The sequence below is a fragment of the Diadema antillarum genome, unplaced genomic scaffold (genome assembly GCF_040938485.1).
Source record: "Diadema antillarum isolate AM-2024a unplaced genomic scaffold, OU_Dant_1.0 seq00001554_RagTag, whole genome shotgun sequence".
NCBI lineage: Eukaryota > Metazoa > Echinodermata > Echinoidea > Diadematoida > Diadematidae > Diadema > Diadema antillarum.
Window position 1 is genome coordinate 7,414 of NW_027272283.1, and position 23,954 is coordinate 31,367.

General features: G+C 39.0%; 1 protein-coding gene across 1 annotated transcript in view; it reads left to right on the forward strand.

The window, feature by feature from the left end:
* The first annotated feature begins 3,513 nt into the window (after window positions 1–3,513).
* Window positions 3,514–23,954, forward strand: part of LOC139710701 (uncharacterized) — a 31,086-nt gene continuing 10,645 nt past the window's right edge. The window contains exons 1-10 of the mRNA XM_071622621.1: window positions 3,514–3,999; window positions 8,172–8,869; window positions 13,789–13,975; window positions 15,589–15,787; window positions 16,614–16,822; window positions 17,493–17,650; window positions 18,233–18,680; window positions 18,898–19,137; window positions 19,745–19,961; window positions 20,461–20,753. Of these exons, the coding sequence (XP_071478722.1) occupies window positions 8,276–8,869; window positions 13,789–13,975; window positions 15,589–15,787; window positions 16,614–16,822; window positions 17,493–17,650; window positions 18,233–18,680; window positions 18,898–19,137; window positions 19,745–19,961; window positions 20,461–20,753 (2,545 nt within the window). The 5' untranslated portion in view covers window positions 3,514–3,999; window positions 8,172–8,275. The remainder of the gene's footprint in view (window positions 4,000–8,171; window positions 8,870–13,788; window positions 13,976–15,588; window positions 15,788–16,613; window positions 16,823–17,492; window positions 17,651–18,232; window positions 18,681–18,897; window positions 19,138–19,744; window positions 19,962–20,460; window positions 20,754–23,954) is intronic.

The following is a 23,954-nucleotide window of genomic DNA, read 5'->3' on the forward strand; positions in this document are numbered from 1 at the left end:
TCCCAGGTTTTTAGGGAGTGTAGGCCGTTTTGGAGTGCAATACAATCCTTCTTAGTCTTTAATGGGACGTAGTAGGAGGCAGTAATCTGCGAAGAGGCAAACTCTGGATGTCAGGCCGTCTGGCAGATTGTTAATAATAACATAAAAACAAGAGAGGTCCCAATACTGTGCCCACAGAGGCTACATGGACAGGTTTAGAGGACTTGCCTTGGGTGACAACAGATTGCTCTCTATCAGTGTAGATGAAAAAAAAATATTTGTGGCAAATTTCGATTATATTGAAAAAAAATGTATGAGATAAAAGCGAAATAGGCACCCTTTAAAGGCCTACTACATAGCGATAAAGAAACATAAAGGGAAAAAAGGATTTTAGCGTATTTTCTATGTAGATTCTTCATATGTTGGTAAATAGCGCCCTCAATTGGTAACCTTGAGAAATTTTAAATATTGAGTCATACATGTAGAGTATGAGTAATGTTGCTCTATATACCCATGTGTCAAACATGACGGCGATACATTATAATAAAGAGATTATAAAGAGGGCACAATGTGTTGTATTTTCAGTTATTTCTATTACATCTATTGTTTGATGCCTATGTGGCGTGAAAAATAAAGGAAATAATACGAAAACCATTTTCGGGTAATTCACGACCATATCACGACCATATCATACACAGCAAAAAAAGAAAAAAAAAGAGAGAAAGTAAACACTTTTTCGAGATCATATTTTTTTTATAGAAGATTTTGATGAAATTCAATGTATTAAATACCATTTTAAAGGTAATTTAATTGGCTATCAATTTAGTAAGTTGATACAAAAGGAAACTTTACGCATGAGTGAACACATTCATTTTTACCCGCCAAGACACAAAAGTAACTAGATCTATCGTCTTTGGGACATAAGTTTGAAATCGATAGGCATCAGAGCTAACCTCTGCACAACTTTTGAGGAGAAATAAAGAAGAAGAAGAAGAAGAAGAAGAAAAACAAAGAATCAGTACAGATACAGAAGGTGATCCGAGAGGATACTCGGATCACCTAATAATTGCAAAATTTGACAAGTTGCCTTCCATTTGGCAATGACAACAAAAAGCCATTTTAATACAATGAGAGACATTAATGAAATTGCATGATTTTTTTTGTTCTCTTTATCTCTTTATAACCTCAAACAAAAACAAAATGGGAAACTAAAGGGTTAAAATAAAAATTTGTTGTCAGCTTAAACTTCTCGAAATGACATGGTGAGTAATGGTATAAAGATAAATAAACCGAATTTCGTTATTTTACTTTTTTTTACTTAGTAAGTCAAGGATTCATGAGACGAATATCAAGAACCTAATATCATTAAAATACTTCTCCTAATTTGAAAGCAAATTGAAATTTCTACCATTTTTATCAATATTGCTTCTTCTCTTATTTCACTTGAATTTTGGCTCGACCCAAGATTCTTCATTTTCTCCCTTATTGTTTGCCTTTATTGATATTTGGGCTTCAAAGATATCACTAGAGAGATCAAAGGTTCATTTTTGCAACTCAATTCATGTATCTAATTGTGTTTAATTTGTCTTTTGTTCTTATTGTTATATGGAGGAGCACTTGCACATGAATGACAACTTGTTCAATTTTGCAATTTTTGTTTTCGTGCCTTAGAAGAAAAAAACCAAAGGTCTTCATTCATGCGTAAAGTTTCCCATTTTATTGACCTACAAGGCTGATAGCCAATTAAATAACCTTCAATGTGGTATATAATATATTAACTTTTAGCCAAATATTCTATGAGAAATATAAACTTGAAAAAGTGTTTACTTTCTTTTTTTGCTGAGTGTATGTTTAACTGTAATGATTTCATTGGAATAAAAAACAACAACAGGCAAATCTGACGGACATAGTTGTCAGTTTACGGTCGCCATGGCAACCAGCAATATCGGACAAAACAAAGTTATATTATATATCAAAATATTTGCAATTAAAATTCAAAAGTCGAAATTTGGTTGAAATTGGGTACAGGGTGTAACGAGTGGCAAATGAAAATATGGAAGGGGAACACTGTGCTCCCTTTGGGCTTAGAGGGTTTAAAGAAAGATCCATCATGTTGATTGATTTAAAGAGGCATTGTGATTACAAAGATATTCTGTTTGAAATTATCAATCCTCCTGCTGGATATTCTGTCTTCTCTCCATCTCTTATTTCCCCTCTCATATCAACTTCATTTCAATTATTTCATATCCTCTCCTCTTATGTATCCCCCTCTCTCTCTCTCCCATGCGGAGCTTCAGTTTATAGTTTAAAATAATTGTCGCGGTTCTCAATAGTCATTCGTATGCCATTCCGATATCTGCTTATTGTTATACGTGTCTCATTATGATGTGACTTGATCTTTTTTCCTTCTTCTTCTCCGGCGGCCAAAGTAAGTACTTTGTTTTTGATTTTGACTCCCCCATGTACTTTGGTTCTTACGACTGCAAGTGTTGCAAGTGATGTCATTAATTCATGCATTGTTGTTTCGATTATTTTTGTACTTAAAAATAGGAAAAAATAAATTAGTGTACAGTAATGATTGTAATAATCATTCTAACTCAGTTTGGATGTTTGTTTCATACTTTTGTGAAGACAAAGTGGAAACAAATTAAAATCAAAGCTATCAATACATCCGTATAACAAGATAGACCACCAAATACAAAGAAACAGCGAGCCTTGCATCAGCAAAGCAAATTGTACGGTCTGATTGCGTATCAGGGCAATTCCCCCCTTCGATTTTATTTCCTATTGGTTAGCAGGGGCGAATTCAGAAATTTCGTAAAGGGGTGGCGCGGAGGCTCAGTTGCAAATTTAAAGGGGGGGGGGGGGTTGCACCCCCTCGCCCAGTTTTTCTTTTCCTTTTCGTTTTAACAAGAAAAATAAAAAGGGTACGCATCCCCTCCATCCCCCCCCCCCCCCCCCCCCGTGGATCCGCCACTGATGGTTAGTGATAAGGTAAAGATTAGGGTTAGGGTGAGGTTTAGGATTCCGGGTTTGGGTTAGGGTTATGAGTTTAATGTTAGGTTCAGGATTAGGATTAGGATTGGGATTAGAGTTAGGGCTGGGGGAAGGGTCCGGGGTACCTATATTGCCCGCAGGGAGTAATTGCCCTAGACCCTCTGATTGTGATAAATTTGCATTTTGAAAACAAAAATTCCGGTATTGTGAATGAAACAGCAATATAGTAAGTCGAGAGAGACGGAAATACTGAAGGCGAGGGGGGGGGAGGGGGGGGGGGGGGCAAACAGAAAAGAAAACGAAGGTGACAAAACCCAGACCTCGTCTGTTGAAGTCTTTTCGATGTTTGTCTTTTGTGCAAATGCGCAGCGCGAAATGGGTTCAAAGATTGCCAACCAGTCTTTGTTTGTAAATCAATATGATTGGTACCTGCGGAAAGTTTAGTTGCTCATCGATCCGATAAGGACAAGAGCGGCGTGGGAACTGTTGCTAAAGAGCCGACGCTGTCTGGTGCATGCTGGCGAAGCACGGAGCACGGATCGCACCGAGCTATGTGATCGCAGTAGCGCCACAGGTACCGGTACTGTGTACCATAATACCAGTACAGAGCTAACAAGTATCCCCTTTCTCAGCTCCGCTCCCTGGTAACAGCAACTGAGCCGCTAGCCCGGTATCCGGACTGCACTACGCGCACCACTGTCGCTAATTAACTGCCCGCAATTTTCTTAACGTGTGTGAATGAAATGTAGCGGATGAGATCAGGTAGCGGTATCCACGCAGAATAATGTCCCGTGTATTTAGGCATCGCTAACATCGTCATTAAAACAAGACAGAGAGAAGGTTCAAAGGAAACACCGGCAATGCAGAAGTTTGCATGAACTGTAGTGTAGAGTAACACTCACAAGCCTTGTGGATGACGAGAATCAAGTGGGAGTTTGTTGGTTGCTGCAAGCATGTAAAGGTAAGCTCCCCATCTCAGAAGTGAAGCTCAAAACTGGAGAACTTCGCGCCCGACACGAAGTGGTTAGTAGTAGTATATGACTTATGAGCTGTGAAGTATACTAGTAGTACCTGTAAGTAGATCTAATATCAAATCCAAAGTGTAAGATCAACAACATACACATTACAACATGTAAATGTACAAAACGGTGTAACTTTTTAGAACTTAGATCTGCAAGTTTTCTTCTACTAGCTCATTGCCTCATTGGCAGATTGGTTTCTTACGTTTTTTAGAACAGTTATTTTTTTTTTCTCTCAAGTGTATCTCTACAAATTGTATGAAGTCTAACGTTAAATCTCTAGTGAAGAGTCTGTTTTCAGCTTAGTGTCTTCAATACTCTTAGCAACTCTTAGTCTTAAAGGGAAGATAAACCCCAAGAGCAATGTGGATTGAGTTAAAGCAACAACATTAGTAGAACACATCAGTAAAAGTTTGAAGAAAATCGGACAATCGATGCAAAAGTTATGAATTTTTAAAGTTTTGATGTTGGAACCGCTGGATGAGGAGACTACTAGAGGTTATGACGTATGAGTGGACATTAATACCAAGAAAATATAAAGAAAATTCTGCAAAAATAAATTTTTCATGAAAATTACAAATTCCATCAACTTGATGTTGACATATATTAAGGGTAGCAATTATTCCTCCTGCTCTCTGAAAGCGGTTGGTCCATTGCTCTTTCATAATTCTAGAAAAGTGAATTTTTGTTGAATTTCCTTTATATTTTCTTTGTATTGTTGTCCACTCATACGTCATATCCTCTAGTAGTCTCCTCCTCCAGCGGTTCCAACATCAAAACTTTAAAAATTCATAACTTTTGTATCGATTGTCCGATTTTCCTCAAACTTTCACTGATGTGTTCTACTAATGTTGCTGCTTTCACTCAATCCACATTGTTCTTTGGGTTTACCTTCCCTTTAAACGTTAGACATGCACCATTTATAATCCTGAAGATCCATTTTGAAGCAAGAGGATTCTGAACTGAGCTTTCCCCTAACGTTACAGTTTGTGAGCATGTTTCTGCAAAGACAAGTTTGTTACTGTTTTTTGCAAATAGTATTACCGTAGTTGTGGGTAAACTCGGCCTAGGGAAAGAGTGCTGACACAAGCTGTATTTAGGCTGTTTGGGCAAGGTGCCATGTCTCACTCTAAGATTTTATTTGAACCGAGGACCTTCCATGCTGAGAAATGAGATACCGGTAGTCAACCATTGTAAACTAGAAAAGCACTAAGAGAGTGCAGACCTCTGCCAACCTTCAGCTACTTTCCACTGATGGTCTTGCTCTTCCGTAGAGATCAGTGATTTCCAACCATACGTATGCATGCTGAAAAATTGCCCTATTTTCCAATATAGAAGCCTTTGTTACATCGTAAACCCTCAGCTGCGCGGCACGCCTCGCCCTAGCAGAAACTATAGCACACACTTTAGTGCGTGTATGAAACCTCAAGAATGCACAGCTTGAACTCTCAAGGTCATTGACTCTACCCCAGTACCTGCCAAAATATTGTAAATCGTTTAAAAAGTCCATTAAAATTTCCGGATGACTACCAAAATTTAATTTTCTGTTCCTTGTTTAATTCTCAACATTCCCTGCAAGTTTCATCTGTGCACAACTTTTTGCATTATTTTGCACAAGGACAAACTAGCTACACGTGTAACTAACAAACAAACCAATCCTTCCTTGGCGGAGGTAATTAAATCACCTCTCTAACCTTGTTAAGCTCTAACCTCTTGTGTACACATTCCCACTCAACATGCATGCCATGAACTGACTCCGCGTGATCGATACGATGATGCTGGTAATACTGCAGAAAGGATGATTTACAAATTATCTCACAAAATGTTTTAGGATGAATCAGTGTGTGTGCTTTTTTGCCTCCGCCAAGGGAGGAGGTTATGTTTTCGTTACCGTTGGTTTGTTTGTTTGTTCATTAGTTAGTTTGTCCGTGTGCAAAATAACTCAAAAAGTGGTGAACGGATTTGGATGAAACTTGCAGGAAAGGTTTAGAATGACACAAGTAACAAACGATTAACTTTTGGTAGTGATCCGAGAATTTTTGGGGAATTTATGAAGGATTTTTTATATTTTGGCAGGTAGGGTCAATGAACTTGGGAGTTCAGGCTGCGCGTATTTGAGGTTTGCATGCACGCACTAAAGTGTGTGCTGTAGTTTCTGGTAGGGCGAGGCGCGCCGTGCAGGTGAGGGTTTATGACGTACATGTAACAAAGGCTTCTATATTGGGAAATCGGGCGACTCTCAGCACACAATGCTATAAGTACGTATGGGTGGAAATCAACGATATTTCTATGGAAGAACAAGATCAGTGGTGGAAATGAGCTGCATGCTTGGCAGAGGTCTGCGCTCTCAGAGTGCTTTTCTAGTTTTTCAAGTATTTTCATAGATGAGAGATTTTTTATTAAGAATGTAATGTTGAGAACATATTTTATTTCTTATAGTCCAGTGGAGCGTGAAATGCATGGAAATGCCTGCACTTCAAAATGTTCAAACACTTACAGCTTAGAACAATTGCCATCATCTTAACTAAACATAGAATCTATACAAGTGAACGTGCACCCCATGCACTGACAAGATACAGTTGTATATTATTCTAATGCAGTTTCATATCCAAGAGGATTTTAATGATATCTAGATTAAATTGCAGCAAAAGTACACAAAATTTTACAGGAAACGGCCATTTATGGCTATGATATTCAATGTCATTGTATGTACATTAATAGAGTGAACACATCACTATACTGCTAGTTGCAGATTATTTAGCCCACTGAAACCCAGGATAGCCGAATCGACCAGAGAGACAGTGATATTAGCTCCTTATGAGGCTTAGCGCATCTAACTTGTGAACCACTGACTTTTATATCTTCAATTTGTTACTGGAAAATGGAGTTTTCCCAGATGCTCCGAAAATAGCAAGTAAGTTACTCCAATTTACAAGAAAGGTTCTAGGGAAGAACTGGGCAATTGGGGACCAATTTCAGTATTGCCAAAAATTGCAAAGATTTTTGGCAATGTTGTTTAATTACCCTCAACAGTATTTGTTTTGACATTGGCAGTAAGTATTATAATACAACATGGTGCATGTGTTGAATAGGAAGTTATACTTTCCATTTATCATAGTGAGATGATAGTTTCCACAGGTGTCTCTCTAGACAAACAATTTGGTTCTGCTTCCTTGAGCCCCAACTCATGCATTCTTATGGTGACTCTGCCATGTCATCATCCTTGTTCATTGCAATTTGTTCTAAATTTTGAAAGTATTCTTATTCTTTATCCCAGTCATCACAAATTCGCAAACTCTGTCTTCAGTATAACTAATTTATATAGTTATTCAAATGTAAAAATCTGAAAATCATCCGGAGGTCTCCTTTAAACACTCGTCTCCCGCTGCACAAGTGTATTTGTAAGATCGCACCTACTCGTCAGGATTTCAATAAGCATGTCTAAAAAAATGTGACATATAATTTTTCTTGTTAGTGTAGATACATGTAGCAGTTCTGATCATAAACTTGTACAGAGGGAGACAACTGATGAAAATTTTTCATTGCACATTTTCACTCCTATGCTTTAATAATCTCTTGCTCTTGATTTGGTCTTGTTTGTAGTAACTTGTGTACATGTCTAGTCCCATATTTTTGACATTTAACTGAAGGATACTTATAGTTGTTTTCAGTTTTGTTGTATGATTATATGATGTGCCCCTCATACTTATGTATGGATTCCCAGGGTTGGTTTTCCTGAGCGTCCTGTTTTTTTTGGGCAACTTTGTTTCAGAGGAAGTGAGTAATTACCATCGAACGTAAAGGTCCAACATTGTCCTTGCCTCTGTGCTTCCTGTGATTTGTAATACATTGCGGCACGCTTTGCTTGCTTGCAGTGTTGACAGCAGGCAGTGTTGTGGTGTGTGTATTTACCAAATGCTGTTCTGATGTGGGTGGAGTCTTACATTTTATCTGCTTTATCGAAGAGCTCTAGGCATATATACATAGTGGCATATGTATCTCATTCTCTATTGGCTGATTTCAAGCAGAGATTGGCATGTTTGCAGAATTTACTTTGCACACATAATTTTAAAGCTTTAAAAGTATCTCTTAAGAGATGTTTTAATTGTATGGACACATTTAATTCAAGTTTGCCTTTGTGACAACTGATTCACTTACGTTCTTTATCATTCACAGATATCTGGGCATTATGTTCATCTCAGTGAGGAAGGCAGATATTTGAGACAGGGGCCTCCCAAATCTAATGTAGTGTGGTTCCCAGCGATCCTGGTGCATCAAGCATGGGGAAGTCAAGACCCAAGTTACAGCGCAGTTTCAGCACCATCAAGCGGCAGTTCAGCTGGCGGAAATCCATTCGGCCCTTCATCAGCTCCACCTTCCTAGATTTCCAGGAGGAGAGAGGACATCTCCTCCGCTACGTCTTCCCCCAACTCAACTCCGTCTGCCACGCTCGCGGGACCTACTTTGCCCCCGTCGACCTGCGTTGGGGGATTAATGATGAGCAGGCCCAATCTGGCAACGTAGTGTCGCTCTGTCTCGAGTACGTGAACCACTGCAGCCCGTTCTTTATCTGCCTCATTGGGGAACGATACGGCACGCACAGGCCCGCGGACGCCAAGCTGCTCCCCTCTTCCCTTGACAAACTTCCAAAGAATGTCTCGTGGCTGGATCGAAACTATCTCGTCGCGGCCAGCAAAGGGTACGACTGGATCCTGCAAGAAGCCTATCAGTATTGCAGCGTCACCGAACTTGAGATCATTCAGGCGGCCTTCTTGAATGACAACAAATTCTGTCGTTTCTATGTCCGGGATGTCAGACACATTGAAGACAAATTTCTTGACCTGCCTGAAAGTGTCCGTCAAGAAAAGTTGAAGGTGGGTGATTATTAATCCTACAATGGAAGAAAAAAACAACAACCCCAAAAATACTGACAGTAACATTGTTTTCATATCAAGCCCATGAGCTTGGATAGTTCTTGATTTTGAAATCAGCAATTCAGGTTTTATATAAAAGGTACATGTAGTTAGCAACAGTGTAATATTACATGTCTCTATAGGGTAACCGAGTGATGATGTCACAGTCTTTTGTTACTGCTTGGATTGTAATTGGCAGAGTGCATTTAAATTCGGGCCAGGTGAGGTTGTTTGGAATCAGTTTCCATGACAACGAGTGGCTATGACATCACACTTTAGTGCTCTGCATGCCGAGTTTCTGTGGTGTAGATCTACCAGTCTCACATTTGATTTGAAAACCCCATAGAATTACAATAAGTTAAAGCAGCTCTGTGCTTTGGACGGATATCTATGTGTATTTGAGCAGAAAAATTGATTTGATCTAAAGGGATTACCAGATAATGTGACATTGTTTGCTGCATAATCCAGTCATAAGGTTTGTCATTAAATCCAAACAATGACATGGAGTGACTTAAATCTAGCACATGCTCAACTTCTCGCCTGAGGCCATTGCACTACACAGCAATCAAAATCTTTAAAATGTTTGTGAATGTTGGTATTGATTTTTTCTATACAGTGCATTCCTTTATGTGACAACAGTGAATGCAGGGTAGAAGGTTGTCAAGATTGTACAATGTAAGGCCTCGTGCACTGTAGACAAGTCTCCTGTACACACACAGTTTAGCAACACTGCAGGTGACTTATCTTTGCCGATTTCCTGGCAGATGCCAGCTAGGGTTTTTTTTGGGTTTAATTTTGGTTCTTGTTTAAACATTGTTTTTGGAGATACATAGTGTACTGGCCTGGGGTAGTGGGCTGGTGCCTCCCCTATGCACACTGACATGTGCATTGCAATAGATGTTTGCACTGCATTTCTGTAAAATCTGTGGAGTAAGCAAAAGGGTACCGGCAAAATTTAGACCTCACGTTATGTTGGCCATACAATTTATTTGCCTGAAAAGAAATTACGTAAGGAAATGTCACCAATTACATTAATTATTAATTAGATGTTTTGAATTGCGATTCTATTTGTTTTTAAGTAGCTTATGCTCATAGGAGAGAGCTACAGTAGAGTAGAACAACAACAATAAGAGAGCTGGATATATGTAAATAGGCCAGGAGGAACTTATATTGTTTTTTTTTTCTTTTTGGGGACTGTTTTTTTTTTTCTTTCTTTTTTTAACAGTGTATGTGCAGGTGTATTTCAGATTCAGCATGAGGGTAAGAGTGTGAATTGCACCATATCCTGTGTTTAGTCTGATGTGTGTGGAAACCTAAATGTTGATGTACTTTGGATTGTGAATTTCACCAGCATGTTGCAATCTGCCTTTTGCATTGCAAATATGAAAAAAACATAATTGTCATATTGGACTGTGGTTCACAACCCATGTTTTTATCCACATAGTAGTCACTACAAAATCTTTTCGGAATGAGCTGGGCTTGTGACATTGCTAACAGTTTGAATGGAGCAAGGACGTTGTGATTCATAGTTCATAGATGCAATTCATTCATGAGCTAACTACCGGAAATGTCGACATTTTCACGTAATTTATTATTTTTTTTTGTTGTTGCGCTGAGTGGCTCAAAAACATATTTGCAGGTTCTTGAATTCCCGCTGCACAGTTGTCAAGAAATTCGAAATGTGCAGAAAAGAATTTTGAAGATATTTTTACTTTATATAATGCAAAAATCAATGTAGTGCAAAAATTTCGACGTCTACAGTACCTCAGGATTGGCCATTTGAATACTTTGAATGGTTTTGAATCATTGTTATGTCAGTTGGATCATATTTGTATCATGTTGTGTTCAAGATGTTTTGAAATCTCATTGAAATTCTTTCATACATCATGGCTTAATCTCATACAATGTGCTGTTACTGTATGTCTAATGAATGTAAAAGTGTGCAAAATGGCAATATTGTTTTTAGTAGACACCTTGATTCATGGAAGATTTTGCTGTGAAATATCAAGTGTATAGTCCCTTGAAAGGGACTTCCATATGCAGTATGCCAGGTCTGCCCATGATTTAGTTCATTCTGTGTACAATGTATACTAAATGTAAATAACATGACCCCATACATCACTTCCTGAAGCAGTACATGCATGTATGTGTAGATTAAGTCAGTGTGGGGGTCGAATAATTGCCTCAAGCATGTATGGAGGAACAATTGTTTGATACAATTCGGTTTCAAGGAGATAGCTGATTGCCATCAGCTAAAGAAAATGGTGATATTTTCAAATGAATACAATTGTACTTACAGTTTCACTTTGCAGTGAGGAATGCATTGATTGTTGAAGGGAAGCCCTGCTCCACTTGAAATTCAAGTAGACTTTAGTGAAAAGAGCAAAATGACTTCATCGCATATTACAAAATTTTTAATGATTTATGGGCCAAAAGAAAAAAAGATAGTGAATGAGAAAGTCTTTCATAAATTTTAAAAAGAAAAAAAGTATATCAATCACTATAAAACTGTTATAATGTATAAGATGTAACATTTGAAGACCTGAATATAAGAATGACCCAAGTCCGATTTTTGGCCAAATTCAGTTTGACATGGGAAATTGTAGCTTATGCATGGACTCATCTTGTGTATAAATGATAAATCCTAATTACCCCCGGAAGTGCCTGATATAAATGAGTTAAATCTTATATCAATGTAAGAATGAAGGACTTGGGTCATTCTTTATTCATATCATAGCGCCCTCTATCACCCTTCTCTCATCTCTATAGCAGAATATCATGTATATGAATCAAAGAACGACCCAAGTCCATATGATTCAAAGAACGACCCAAGTCCATCACACAAAATGGCCTCTCCACAATTAATGTAAAATTATGTTAATTGTCAAAATAATATATGTTCTAATTTGTAGAAATGTTACCTTCCCATCACAGTTAAACATTATTGGACAAATAAAAAAGATATGAAGTTTTTTAAAGTTTACTCGAAATGGTCTTCCATGGACTTTGGTCGCTCTTTGTACTTTTATATTCAGATACTCATTTGCTTATTGCCTTACACACTTTTAAATTCCATAATCTTTTTATTTTTTTTTTTGAAAAGTATAATTCTACATCTATCATTCTGTGATATTACTCATGAAAATCCACATACTGATAAGTTTTCTCTTTTATTTTGTACAGCACAATTAATGAAAGAAGCTTTGAGTCAAATAGTCTACAGTTAAACATCAATAGATTAGGATGTTCTGATATGCTGCAAATTGAAATTCAAGACTTCACAGTTATCTCTATAATTAACTAATTGGTGGATAGATTTCAAGACCATGGATATAATGGTACATGAATGGAAAATATCTTGATATTGTGCAACAAATCATGCAAATCACAGATCTGATTGAAGCAAAGAGAATGAATGTAAGAAAGAATATTGTTTGCTTACAGGGACTCAAAGCAATTTAAGGAATTGCAGACCAGATCAAAGGTTCTATAGTAATAACTAGTTGTTTAAGAAACCATGAAAAAAGATGTCAAATATTTGCTTTGTGTGGCCCATTGTTTGTAAATTATCGTTGCCGCCCATGTCACGTTCAAAGTGCTAGACAAACAGTTGTGGGTTGTATCTGAGGTCAAGTATGCATCCTGGTATTAAAACAGGGAGATACAAGGTACTTGCAAAGTTTTGCTGGTGAGATTCCATGTCTGTGTACTGTAAAATCCTTGCCTTGCTTGCCTTGTGAACGGTATGATGTCACGGAGACGACTTTGCAAAATAGTCTTATAAATCAAGACCACAATCTTTTGAGTGGTCCAGCAAAGGCCTCCATAAATGCATTTTAGAAGAATGCTTGAATGATCATGTCCAACATGATCCTGTCATGCCCAAGAAGGGTACATCATATTTTCATGTTCTTGGCTTCAAATCCACCCTACTGAAAAACTTTACTCTGTGACAGGCTATTCATGAACCAAGTTTTGACAGATCCTCTGGAAATTTTTCCCTCTTGTAGGATCTGTGACACTTTTCATTCGCCAAAGGGAAATTCCATCCATATCCTGACATTACAATGTCTGTCACTTGGTATTAAAACAGAAAAACTGGAGAAGTAAATTAGTAAAGATTTTTGGTGAAAAAAAATCAGACACATAAAAAAGTAACAACCTGTTAAAGTTTAGACAGTAAAACAAATCAGCAACACTGTGTGACATGCGTTAGGCAGCTCTCCATTTGTGTTGTACACAGAGGTTAACTCATTTTCATTTTTCTCAAATATTTGGTTGGACACAGAACTTATCCACTGCTCAAGGAGGACATGCAAAGACATATGATCCTTATAACATACTAAGAACAGGTCTGAAGGAAAATTTTCTCAGGAGATAAATGAAAACTTGGTGACTTTTGTGTACATACAAACCAAATGGAGACCTGCTCATCTCTTATGTCACACAGAGTTGCCAATTTGTCTTGATACTTCCTGAACTTTAACAGTTCATAAATTTTCATGTGTGTCTGATTTTGTGTCCAAATTTTCACTGATATACTTCTCTGATTTTTCTGATTTCTGAATACAATTATGCAACATGACATCAGGATGGACTTTCCCTTTAACTAGTAGTCATGATGTGTAAAACTTGATGTGCTGTGGTTTGAACAAAAACATGAGCTCAGAGTAGCTTAAAAATCACAGAACATGCGAATGTGTGCACTTCCGTCTGAGAGGTGCATTGTAGTTCTAACGAAATTGACTGCGCCATTATGATAATAATCATCGAGATTTTGTATTAGGTACTGGGACCATTTTTAAAATCTAAAGAGGGTTTTTTTTTGCTTGTCACCTCAAAATACATTGTTTTCTTATTTGTACCCTTATCTCATACAGATATATCAGGCTGAGAATGCGGAGACAGAAATGCGAGTGACAGCTCTCAAGCACCGCATCATCAACAAGGGCCTGAGGGTCAAGTTCTTTCGCACCCCAGAGGAGCTTGGCCAGTTGGTCCTGGAAGAATGGATGGAAGTGATTAATGACCTTTATCCCCCACTGGATGACATTCTTGGTGATGTTGGTATGTTTTGCCCCTTTTTTCTCTCCATTTTTGTTGTTGCATCTTCCCTGTAAAAGCTTCTATCATATTTGTGATAACAACCCTTAACACTGGCACTCGTCCGACAGTCCTAGATTAGTAAAAATCACTGTTACAGTTACTCTTCAGGAATTACCAATTTAATTGGTCCAACTTACCAATAAAAAAAAAAGTTTGGACCAATTGAAAAAATGATCAGTACCAGTAAATTCTTTATTGCAACCGATTTGCCAAATTACCCTAACATATACATTGACATAGATAAGCACCAAATTAATCAAAGTGCTACTCAACTCGATGCAAGAATTTCATGAATTTAAAGGGCCAGTATGTTTTAGGTTCAGACCAGTAAAATATGGACAACTGAGCATCTACTGGTCGGACAGAGACAGGTTGGAGCAGTAGAACAAATAATGGTTAGTGTGCAGCCCTGAATTAAAAATGTATTAAGTTCTAACTTTGTGTCTTTTGTAGTCAAGACGTAATGAATGTTGAATGTGAATTACTCAGTGCCACTTATAATCGTTTGAGATAGATTTTAGGGGTTTTTTCATTAATGAGCTTTTGTTGTAACCTGAATCAGATGGCTTTGAAGAGAGCTTTCTGAGGGGAAAAGTCTTCAGTTATTGCTTTATGAGGGTTGTGATCTTAGGGGAACAGCAGAAAAGCAAGGAAAGAAAAGAAATTGTTTAATGAACATCCTGTTAGCGTCCAGGAGGTCATGTGTAAGTACTCCGAGGTGTATTCACGACAGGTACAATTTGTACATTGTACATTATTGTATTGGACGTATAATAGTTGTGTGTGTTCTTTAGTATAGGATTGTGCATTGAGTTTGTGTATAGGTTGTTTTTGTTGTAGTATGTGTATAAAAAGGGAGGAGTTTATGTGTGTGTATTTGATATATAGGTAAAGCATGGCATGCCCCAGTGTGGAGACAGTATGTCTCTGCAAATATTGTCAGAGAAAAGATCCCTGAATCCTGTGAAGTGCCCTTGCTACTAGCATTTAATCCTGCACAAACTAATACAGTGAACGAACACAGTTATAACGAAATTCCGGTTACACCGAGTAAAAATTCAGGCCGCAGCATTATCCACTCTATGTATTTTTGTTGTTTATTTGTTCAGTTATAAAGAAATTTTGATATAACGAAAAAAAACTGCAGGTCCCGAGGACTTCATTTTAACGGGAGTCTACTGTAGGAAACAGCAACAGCAGAATATATCACTCTGCAACATAACATATTAGTCCCCTCTTTCAGCAACCTCAGATGCATGCCATGTTTTTATGTACCCAGCAAACTGTCCAGAACTCACAGTAAATAACCTGTTAACTACAACATCTAATAGTCATTACTTTCCGATGAATCAAAAGTTGCATGAGATGTACTCATAGATGGCTTGATGCATTCATAAATGATGAATTGATATTCTTTGTAAATGGATAAACTAAATTGACCAACAAAGGGAAATCAATTCAAAACAGTAGACAAACAACCCTTAATGAGCATTATTGTGATTAATGATGTTAATTACTCCTGGTAGACAAAAAATGAGCCACAGTAAGCATTACATTCTATGACTTCCATACAGATGGAGAGCAGTTCAGGGAGTGGGCTGCTCACGAGGCGTATGCCGAGACGCGACGAAGGGTCTTTGTGAAGACGCCAGAGATCGACAAGCTCTTTCAGAAGGTGACGGATCACTGCGAGGCTTGGATTGACCCCGACACACCAACAACGAGTGAGAAGTCCGAGGAGTGGGTGGTCGTCAAGGGCAAGAAGAAAACACAGTATGTCTCTGCCGAGAAGCGTTCTCATCCTCCTCCTACTCCTTCTTCTCCTTCTTTTGTTCTTTCTCATAATCATCATCATCATCATCATCATCATCATCATCATCATCATCATCATCATCATCATCATCCTTTCACACTGCACTAGAGTTATTATTATGCATACGTATATAGTTTTATGTATCCATATACACTTTTTAGTTGGTCTGTTTTGCTTCTCTTTATGTTTTTCAGTATTCTTGAGTTTTCAACCAAAGATACATTTTAGTTTTCATTGAGAAATATTATATTAAGTTTTCTGCAAATACGACAAGCAAATAGGATTTTTGGTAGCAGACAAAGTCTTATAGTTCGTCAGGATATGAATATCACACCAATTGTTCTAATTTTCATTGTCGTTTGATTTGTCTCATCTTGACTACCATGGTTATTAATTTTTCTGGCGTCTTTGATGGTAGCTTCGGGGTAACAAATTAAAAGCAGAGTTTGTCTACTACTTGTGTTGCTCTCATGGATGAATATTGCCATTTTTTTTCTTTTTTTCCCCTCATCCTCTTCTTCCTTCTTCCTCAATTTTTCTTTTTTGAGGGGTCATCTTTGTCACCTTCTTTGACGTGGTCTTTTTGTTGTCTTTGTCTTGTTCTTCTCTTCCTTTTCCTCTTTTTGAGTTTTGATTATCGTCATGATTATCATCGTTTTGTTATTTCTGTTGATGTGTTCCTCTTTAGACTCCTTTAAATGCTTTTATTGTCATCATCGCTAATGGTATCATGATCGTTAATGGTATCATGATCGCCAATATCAAAACCATCGTTTATTTATACAGAGCGGCACCAGCCTACAAGTCCATAGTGACACTTGTTGGTGAACGAGGGTGTGGCAAGACGTCCTTGGTAGCCAACTGGGTCAGGGAGTTTCAGAGTTCACACCCGAATGTCAAGGTGTTAGCTCACTACGTGGGGTCCAGTGCCCTCAGCACGGACATCCGCAGCTTCCTTCGGAGGGTGACCTTCGAACTCCGAGGCCAGTATGGAGGTAGGATATTGGAACTCTGTTTTTAGTTTCTTTGTTTGTTTTTTTACCTGTGAGGCAACAGAAAAATGATTGAGTGTAGAAAACGTTCACTTATGTATTCACATGCTGCCTACCTCTCTGCTGTGATGTCTGATAAATTAACTTTGTGGCACATTTTGCAAACATCAACAGCTTGTGTTTTTAAGCTTTTTTGAGACCATCTGAAATTTATTGTAGCCCGAAGCAGGGAGGTGCGTCACCTCCCTGCCCAAAGGTACATAGATTATATGGAGTTGTATTTATGACTGTAAAATATACAAGTGTATCTCTTATAATTTATTGTTACATGCACCAATTGTATGTAGACAGACAAATTTTATGAAACCAACCATTTCTAAATAGTTTGTAGCATTATGTTGATGTGATGCCAATTTCTATTAGAAATCAGTATGTGTGATCAGTCTACAAATACAAAGTGTAGCCCATTTACAAGTATACAGTTTACATGGTCTCTTAATTTTTTTCCCCCCAAAAAGTCAAACTCCATATTCTGTAGTTGCTATTACCAAGTATTGTGACTCAGATGGCATATTTTACTGTAATGCCTGTGTAGTCACTGACCCTGTTTCAATCAAGTTTTGATGCTCGCAGAGATGAATTTCCTTCTCTCATTGTGTTTGCATCACAACAGGGGATGGTCCGGCCGAAACGGGCGGAGACTCGGAGGAGCTGTCCAACTTCCACCGCATCTGTGAGGCCTTTGTGGCCGCCATCGCCATGGGACCCTGCATCCTGGTCCTGGATGCTATTGATGAGCTGGGAAATACAATGGGCATGGGTGTCCACCAGGTGAGGATTTGGGTTACCTCAGTGAGACTGACCTCCCTACTTTACATTGTTGAACTTACCCTTGTGAATATGGTGCGTTGAAAATGCATGTGTGGAGTCTAAGCTTGTTTCTGTGTCATGATGAATGTGCTAGCCATTTTTTTTCTCTTTCTTGTCAGATGAAAAGAAAGAGAAACCATTCATTCATCCATAAATGGTCTTTATTTGTGTTTCATTAAACTTCTAATATAATATGCATTTGTTGAAATTGATGTATGGATGTTGTGTGTTGGGGTTTAAGTGATCATTTCTATGGCAAATATTGGTGAAGGTTAGTTACTTCAACATTCTAGGACACCCATATAAAGTATAGTGTGATCCGAAGTCACTTCTTTTCCAGATAGCATTGTCCTGCTTAGGGTTAAGATTATGGCCTTTTGCCACCTACATAAGTTTATGTATAGATCTCTGTCTTTTGATAAGATATCTTTTCACATATAATAGACTTCATCTGTAGAGATGCATGAGATTTTAAAAGTGTGTAGTCTACCATGGAGAATGCATCCATTGATTTGCGCACGTTCCACATCCCTTCCCCGACAGGTGAAAGAGCTGAAATGGCTACCCGCAGTCCTCCCGCCACACTGCAAGATCGTCATCACCACCATCCGCTCCGACCTGACCTACAAGTCGCTGTCGTGTCGGCAGGACAGCGAGGCCCTCACCGTGCCGCTCTTCACTGGCACGGAGGACAAGGCTGCTGTCATCAAGCACCACCTGGCCATGCACTGCAAGTGTCTGGACGCTGGCCACCTCAAGACCATTGTCAACTGCAAGATGAGCTCACGACCCCTCTTCCTCACCATCCTGGCCAGCGAGCTGCGGGTCTGCGGCACCTTCGACAACTTGTCGGCCCTCCTGGACCGGTACGTCAGTGCGCCCTCCTTCCGCGACCTCTGGAAATGCATCATCTCGAGGTGGACCCAGGAGTATGGATGGAGCACTGAAGGGAGACTGTCAGCCTCAATGTCCGCCTCCATGCGCACTGATGGTAAGTTTACATCTTCTTAATTCCATACTTTTGCTGCTTTTGTCTCATTAAAAGTGTTTCTTTTCCTGATACTCTACATAAGTCTGATTTTGTCACATGACATAAAACAAAACTTCCATGTCATGTTACTTTTCATTTTACAGTTGTAAATTCAAGTAACAGTTGTCTTCCATTTCATCCTTTCATCCATCTTCCCTCATCCCAACCCAACTCCCAGCCTTCTCAGGATGGGTAGCAGAGACCCTGAGGCTCTTGGTCTGCTCCAGGCACGGACTCAGTGAAGTAGACATCCTGGCACTTCTGGAAGAGATGGGATACCGGGGCCAGTCCAAAGTCACCAGCTTTGACTTTGCCCTCTTCCGCTCGGCCGCCTCTGAAGCACTGGTGGAGCGGCCTGGGGGACTGTTTGGATTCTTTCACCAGGATATGAGGGATGCTGTGCTTAACTCCCTCCTCGGTATGACAATAATGATGATAATTATGATGATGATGGTAGTGATGATAACAACAATAATGATATATGTCTACTACTCGTACTAGTGGTCAACAGTACAGTGGACTCCCGCTATAACAAAGTCTTAGGTACCGACAGTTTTATTTCGTTATATCGATATTTCGTTATAACCGAACATATCAACAATAAAAGTACATAGAGTGGATAATGTTGCGGCCTGAATTTTTACCTTGTTGTAATCGCAATTTCGCTATAACTGTTTTTGTTATAATGGGAGTGCACTGTATTGTCAATATCAAAATCATTAGTACTCTTTTTGTAATATTAGCTGTTTTATAGTGACAAAGGTGTAGCGAGCTCACTGATTATACATGTAGATAGAGAACCTGCATGCAGGCAATTAACACCTCAACTGTGCGAATTGCTTTGATAATGACTATGGCACACATTTAATGATTGTTGAATTTATTCTGTATGGGGCCTCTAATGTGAATCAGCTGTCATTGCCTCAACTACCACCACAAGTATTCCTACCCATTTTGCCCAATTGGGAACTCTGAACTTGCAATGAAACCTGGTGACCGCGATTCCCCCCTTGATCCATCCCCAGGAGTCATCCCCGGCCTCAATGTGGACCAGACATCATCCACCACCACCGGCAGCTTCCTCCCCCAGATACTCAACGGCCAGATGCAGCAGTGCCACGAGCACCTGGCAGAGTACTTCCTCCACCAGCCCGCCTCCCGTCGCCGGGTGGAGGAGCTGCCCTATCACCTGGACCGGTGTGGCGACATCCATGGTCTCAACAAGGTCATCACCAACCCAGAGTAGGTTGAACCCTAACTGAGAAAGGTGGCATCTTCTGTCAGTCTGTCTGATGGTGTCACCAATCTGAGACGCTGTAATACCAGAGCAGTTAAAATGTGGTGGTTCGTGGGGTCATTGTGGAAATTCCGTAGCAACTTTGACAATCACCTGTGTAGCAAACACATACATAGAGTATCCAAATGGAACATAAACTTTGTAAGGTACTGGAGCATCCATGTACCATATTTGACAGAAATTGTACATCATATGCTTATCAAGATACAGTGAAGAATGTAAAGTTTACATGGTAACATGTACCTTTGACCTCTGATCTTTTACATCATCACCTCAGTATCCAATCAGTTTGATATAGTCTTGAGTTTCCTTAAGGCTGTGATGTTGTTGCTGTGAATGTAGGATGATGATGAAAACCTGTCAGATTTCTTTCTCCAGTATTCCTTGAAGCACCCAAGGCACGTATGAAAAATTTTTATATTTTCTTCTCCCACATCCATTCAGCACCTTCCTGACGATGCAGGCGGACACCTCCCAGAACATCGCCCTCAAGCTGGACCTCCTCCACTACTGCAACCGTCTCACCAAGGAGAACTTCAATGTCACCGAATCGCTGACCAAGATGGTGGTGAGCACCGTTGGGCGCGAGGACAACCCCACCAAGGTCAAGAGTGGCTCACGGGTGTCCTTCGCAGACGACGTCGGGGAGATGGTGATGAGGAGCAACACACGGATGGACTGGGATCTTCCAGGATTCAAGAGAACCATCAAGAATACCAGTGTCGGTGCAAGAAGTGGTGCGTATTATTATCTCAGTCATTTTGTAAAATATGTACAAAATACTCCAGCGTTTTGTGAGAGGTGTACTCTTAGCTTCCAAGTCTCCCTATAAAGGGAAATATTTATATTCTATCTTATTATGCCTTCGCCACGAAGTGGTGCCGGAGGCATTATGTTTTTGGGTTGTCCTTCCGTTGGTCTGTCCGTCCGTACTTCCGTCCGTCCTTCCGTCCGTCCGTCCTTCCGTCAGTCCTTCCTTCCGTCCGTAATGAATTTTGTGGACAGCGTAACTAGAAAACCTTTTGAGGTATCCTAATGAAACTTGGCATGTATGTGTATTGGGGGGGGGGGGGAGTTGTACCTATCAACTTTTGGGTGCACATGCTCAAGGTCAAAGGTCAAAGGTCAAGGTCAAATACCTAAAATTTCACTATTTCCACCATATTTATGCAATACCGGAATATATTTTCTTGAAACTTAGTGTATACATGTATTACCCAATTAAAATTCTCTGGTGAAAGTTTGGGGTCAAATGGTCAAAGGTCAAAAGGTCAAGTAAAAATATTAAAACATCACTTTTTTTTCCGTACCTTGGAAATTGTTCAAGGTATCTTCATGGAACATAGTATATATACATGTACTGACTGGCAGTGATATACTGACTGGCAGTGATTATCTAGAGAATTTAGAGTTCATAGGGTCAAAGGTTAGGGGTCAAAGGTCAAGGGCAACACTTAAAAATTTTACTTTTTCCATCATATTTATGTAATGCCAGCAGGATTTTTTTTTTTTTACACTTGGTGTATGCATTTATAACCTAATAGAGATTCTCTCGAAACTTTCTTTTTTTTCCCTTTTTTTTTGCCTCAAAGGTCAAAAGGTCAAAGATCAAGGGAAAGTGCTGAACTAACTTTTTCCTCCATATCTCGGAAGTGGCTCGAGTTATCTTGAAACTTATTGTATATTTATGCATGTTCAGCCTGATAGTGATTATCCTATGAATTTTAGGGTCAAAGGCGAGATGAAAATGGTAACAATGTACTTTTCAGTACAGAAATTGCACTTTTTCTCCATACTTTGAAAATTACTCAATGCGTAATCTTATCAATGGGTCTAAGTCAAGTTAAAATCCTGAAATCCCCAAATACATGCTCTCCTCTTCATCCAATTAAACCTAGGTCAAGGAAGGTGAACATTCAACACATTTGTGACAAACTTGTCATTTTAATATTTTGCCAATTTTGTGAAAATGTAATCACACATTGACCACATGTACTATAGACCTTTTAGGAGAATCATGCATTATGGCGGAGGCATACCAGTCGCCTTAGCGACATTTCTAGTTTGATGTTGCCTCCCTTTTCATCTTTATTGTTCACAGATTGCCCTCCTGTGATCCTGTGTATCATCATGGCCTTCCTCTGCCTTCTGTTTGTTCTTCTCCTTGCTTTAATCACCCTTTGCTTTAACTATTTGGCTCCCTGCCTTATACTTCTAATCTACCCCTTTTGTTTTCATTATTCTGTGTCCCTAACCTTCCTCAGACTGTGCATGTTGTGTGTAGTCCACATAGTGATTACTTTCCCCAAATGTTTGTCATTTGCCTGTGATAAAACTTCAGCTAGGATCAAAAGCTCAGGCCCCTTTTGACTCAATTTTACTCCATTGGCTCACCACTATTGGATTCACAGTTTTCCGCAGCCTTCTTTTTATGAGTGACATTTCTCTCCACATCCATAGTCTCAACAGTTTGGGAAAGAGTTTCCCCCTTTTTATGCATGTAACATATGATTTAGTATGTAATCTGTCTAGGATCTCAACATTGACAGCTAAGAAAAATTGGTATCAATCTGAGGGACAACATTTAAATGTGCTTTTTGAAAAGGTAGAAGCATGAGTATTCTATACAGTGCCTGTGCATAGTAAGTGATTTCATTGTATTGCCTGGTAAAGATAATTCATATTGCAACTCTTCTTTATTTAGTTCATTGTAGAATTTGGTAAATGTTATCATATCCTCCACCTGTTAACAGCCATGATTTTGTTTCTCTCTGACTGATGCCCTCTGGGAATCCAAAATCTTACAACAACTTTCACTATCTATCTTTCCTGTACAGTGCACTCCCGTTATAACGAACACGGTTATAACGAAATTTCGGTATAACGAAGTAAATCTTCTGGTCCCAAAATTATCACCATTAAAGTCTATGGTTAAAAAAATCGCTTATAACGAACACGGTTATAGCGAAATTTCCGTTATAACGAAGTCTTTTCCGAGCGCCACAGACAATGAAAAACAAAAGAAATGTGCTCCATTATATTAAACGAAATGCGAATTGTTTTCGAAATTTCGTAGCGGAACAAGCATTTATAGCGTCTCTGCATGGGTGAACGCTTCACACCACTGTGTGTTCGCTCTTTGTGTCACGCACAGTTTCTGGGGGGAACTTGCGTTTATTATTGTGATACAGTTATTCCATCACATTTCACATAGCTTTCCAGTGTATGATGAGTATTCAGCAAACAGAATATGATATATATACGTGGTTTTCTTGTTTTCGTTATACATTGTATTTGTTCGGTTATAACGAAAGAAAACTGCCGGTCCCGAGCATTTCGTTATAACGGGAGTGCACTGTATTTCTTAATTATTGTATTTTTATGCCTCCGCCACGAAGTGGTGCCGGAGGCATTATGTTTTCGTCCTTCCGTCCGTCCTTCCGTCCGTCCGTAATGAATTTTGTGGACAAGGTAACTATCAAAACCTGTTGAGGTATCCTAATGAAACTTGGCATGTATGTGTATTAGGGGGTGAAGTTGTGCCTATCAACTTTTGGGTGCACATGCTCAAGGTCAAAGGTCAAAAGGTCAAGGTCAAATACATAAAATTTCACTATTTCCACCATATCTATTGAATGCCTGAAGATATTTTCTTGAAACTTAGTGTATACATGTATTACCCAATTAAGATTCTCTGGTGAAAGTTTGGGTCATGAGGTCAAAGGTCAAAGGTCAAAAGGTCAGGGTCAAATACATAAAATTTCACTATTTCCACCATATCTATTGAATTCCTGAAGATATTTTCTTGAAACTTAGTGTATACATGTATTACCCAATTAAGATTCTCTGGTGAAAGTTTGGGTCATGTGGTCAAAGGTCAAAGGTCAAAAGGTCAGGGTCAAATACATAAAATTTCACTATTTCCACCATATCTATTG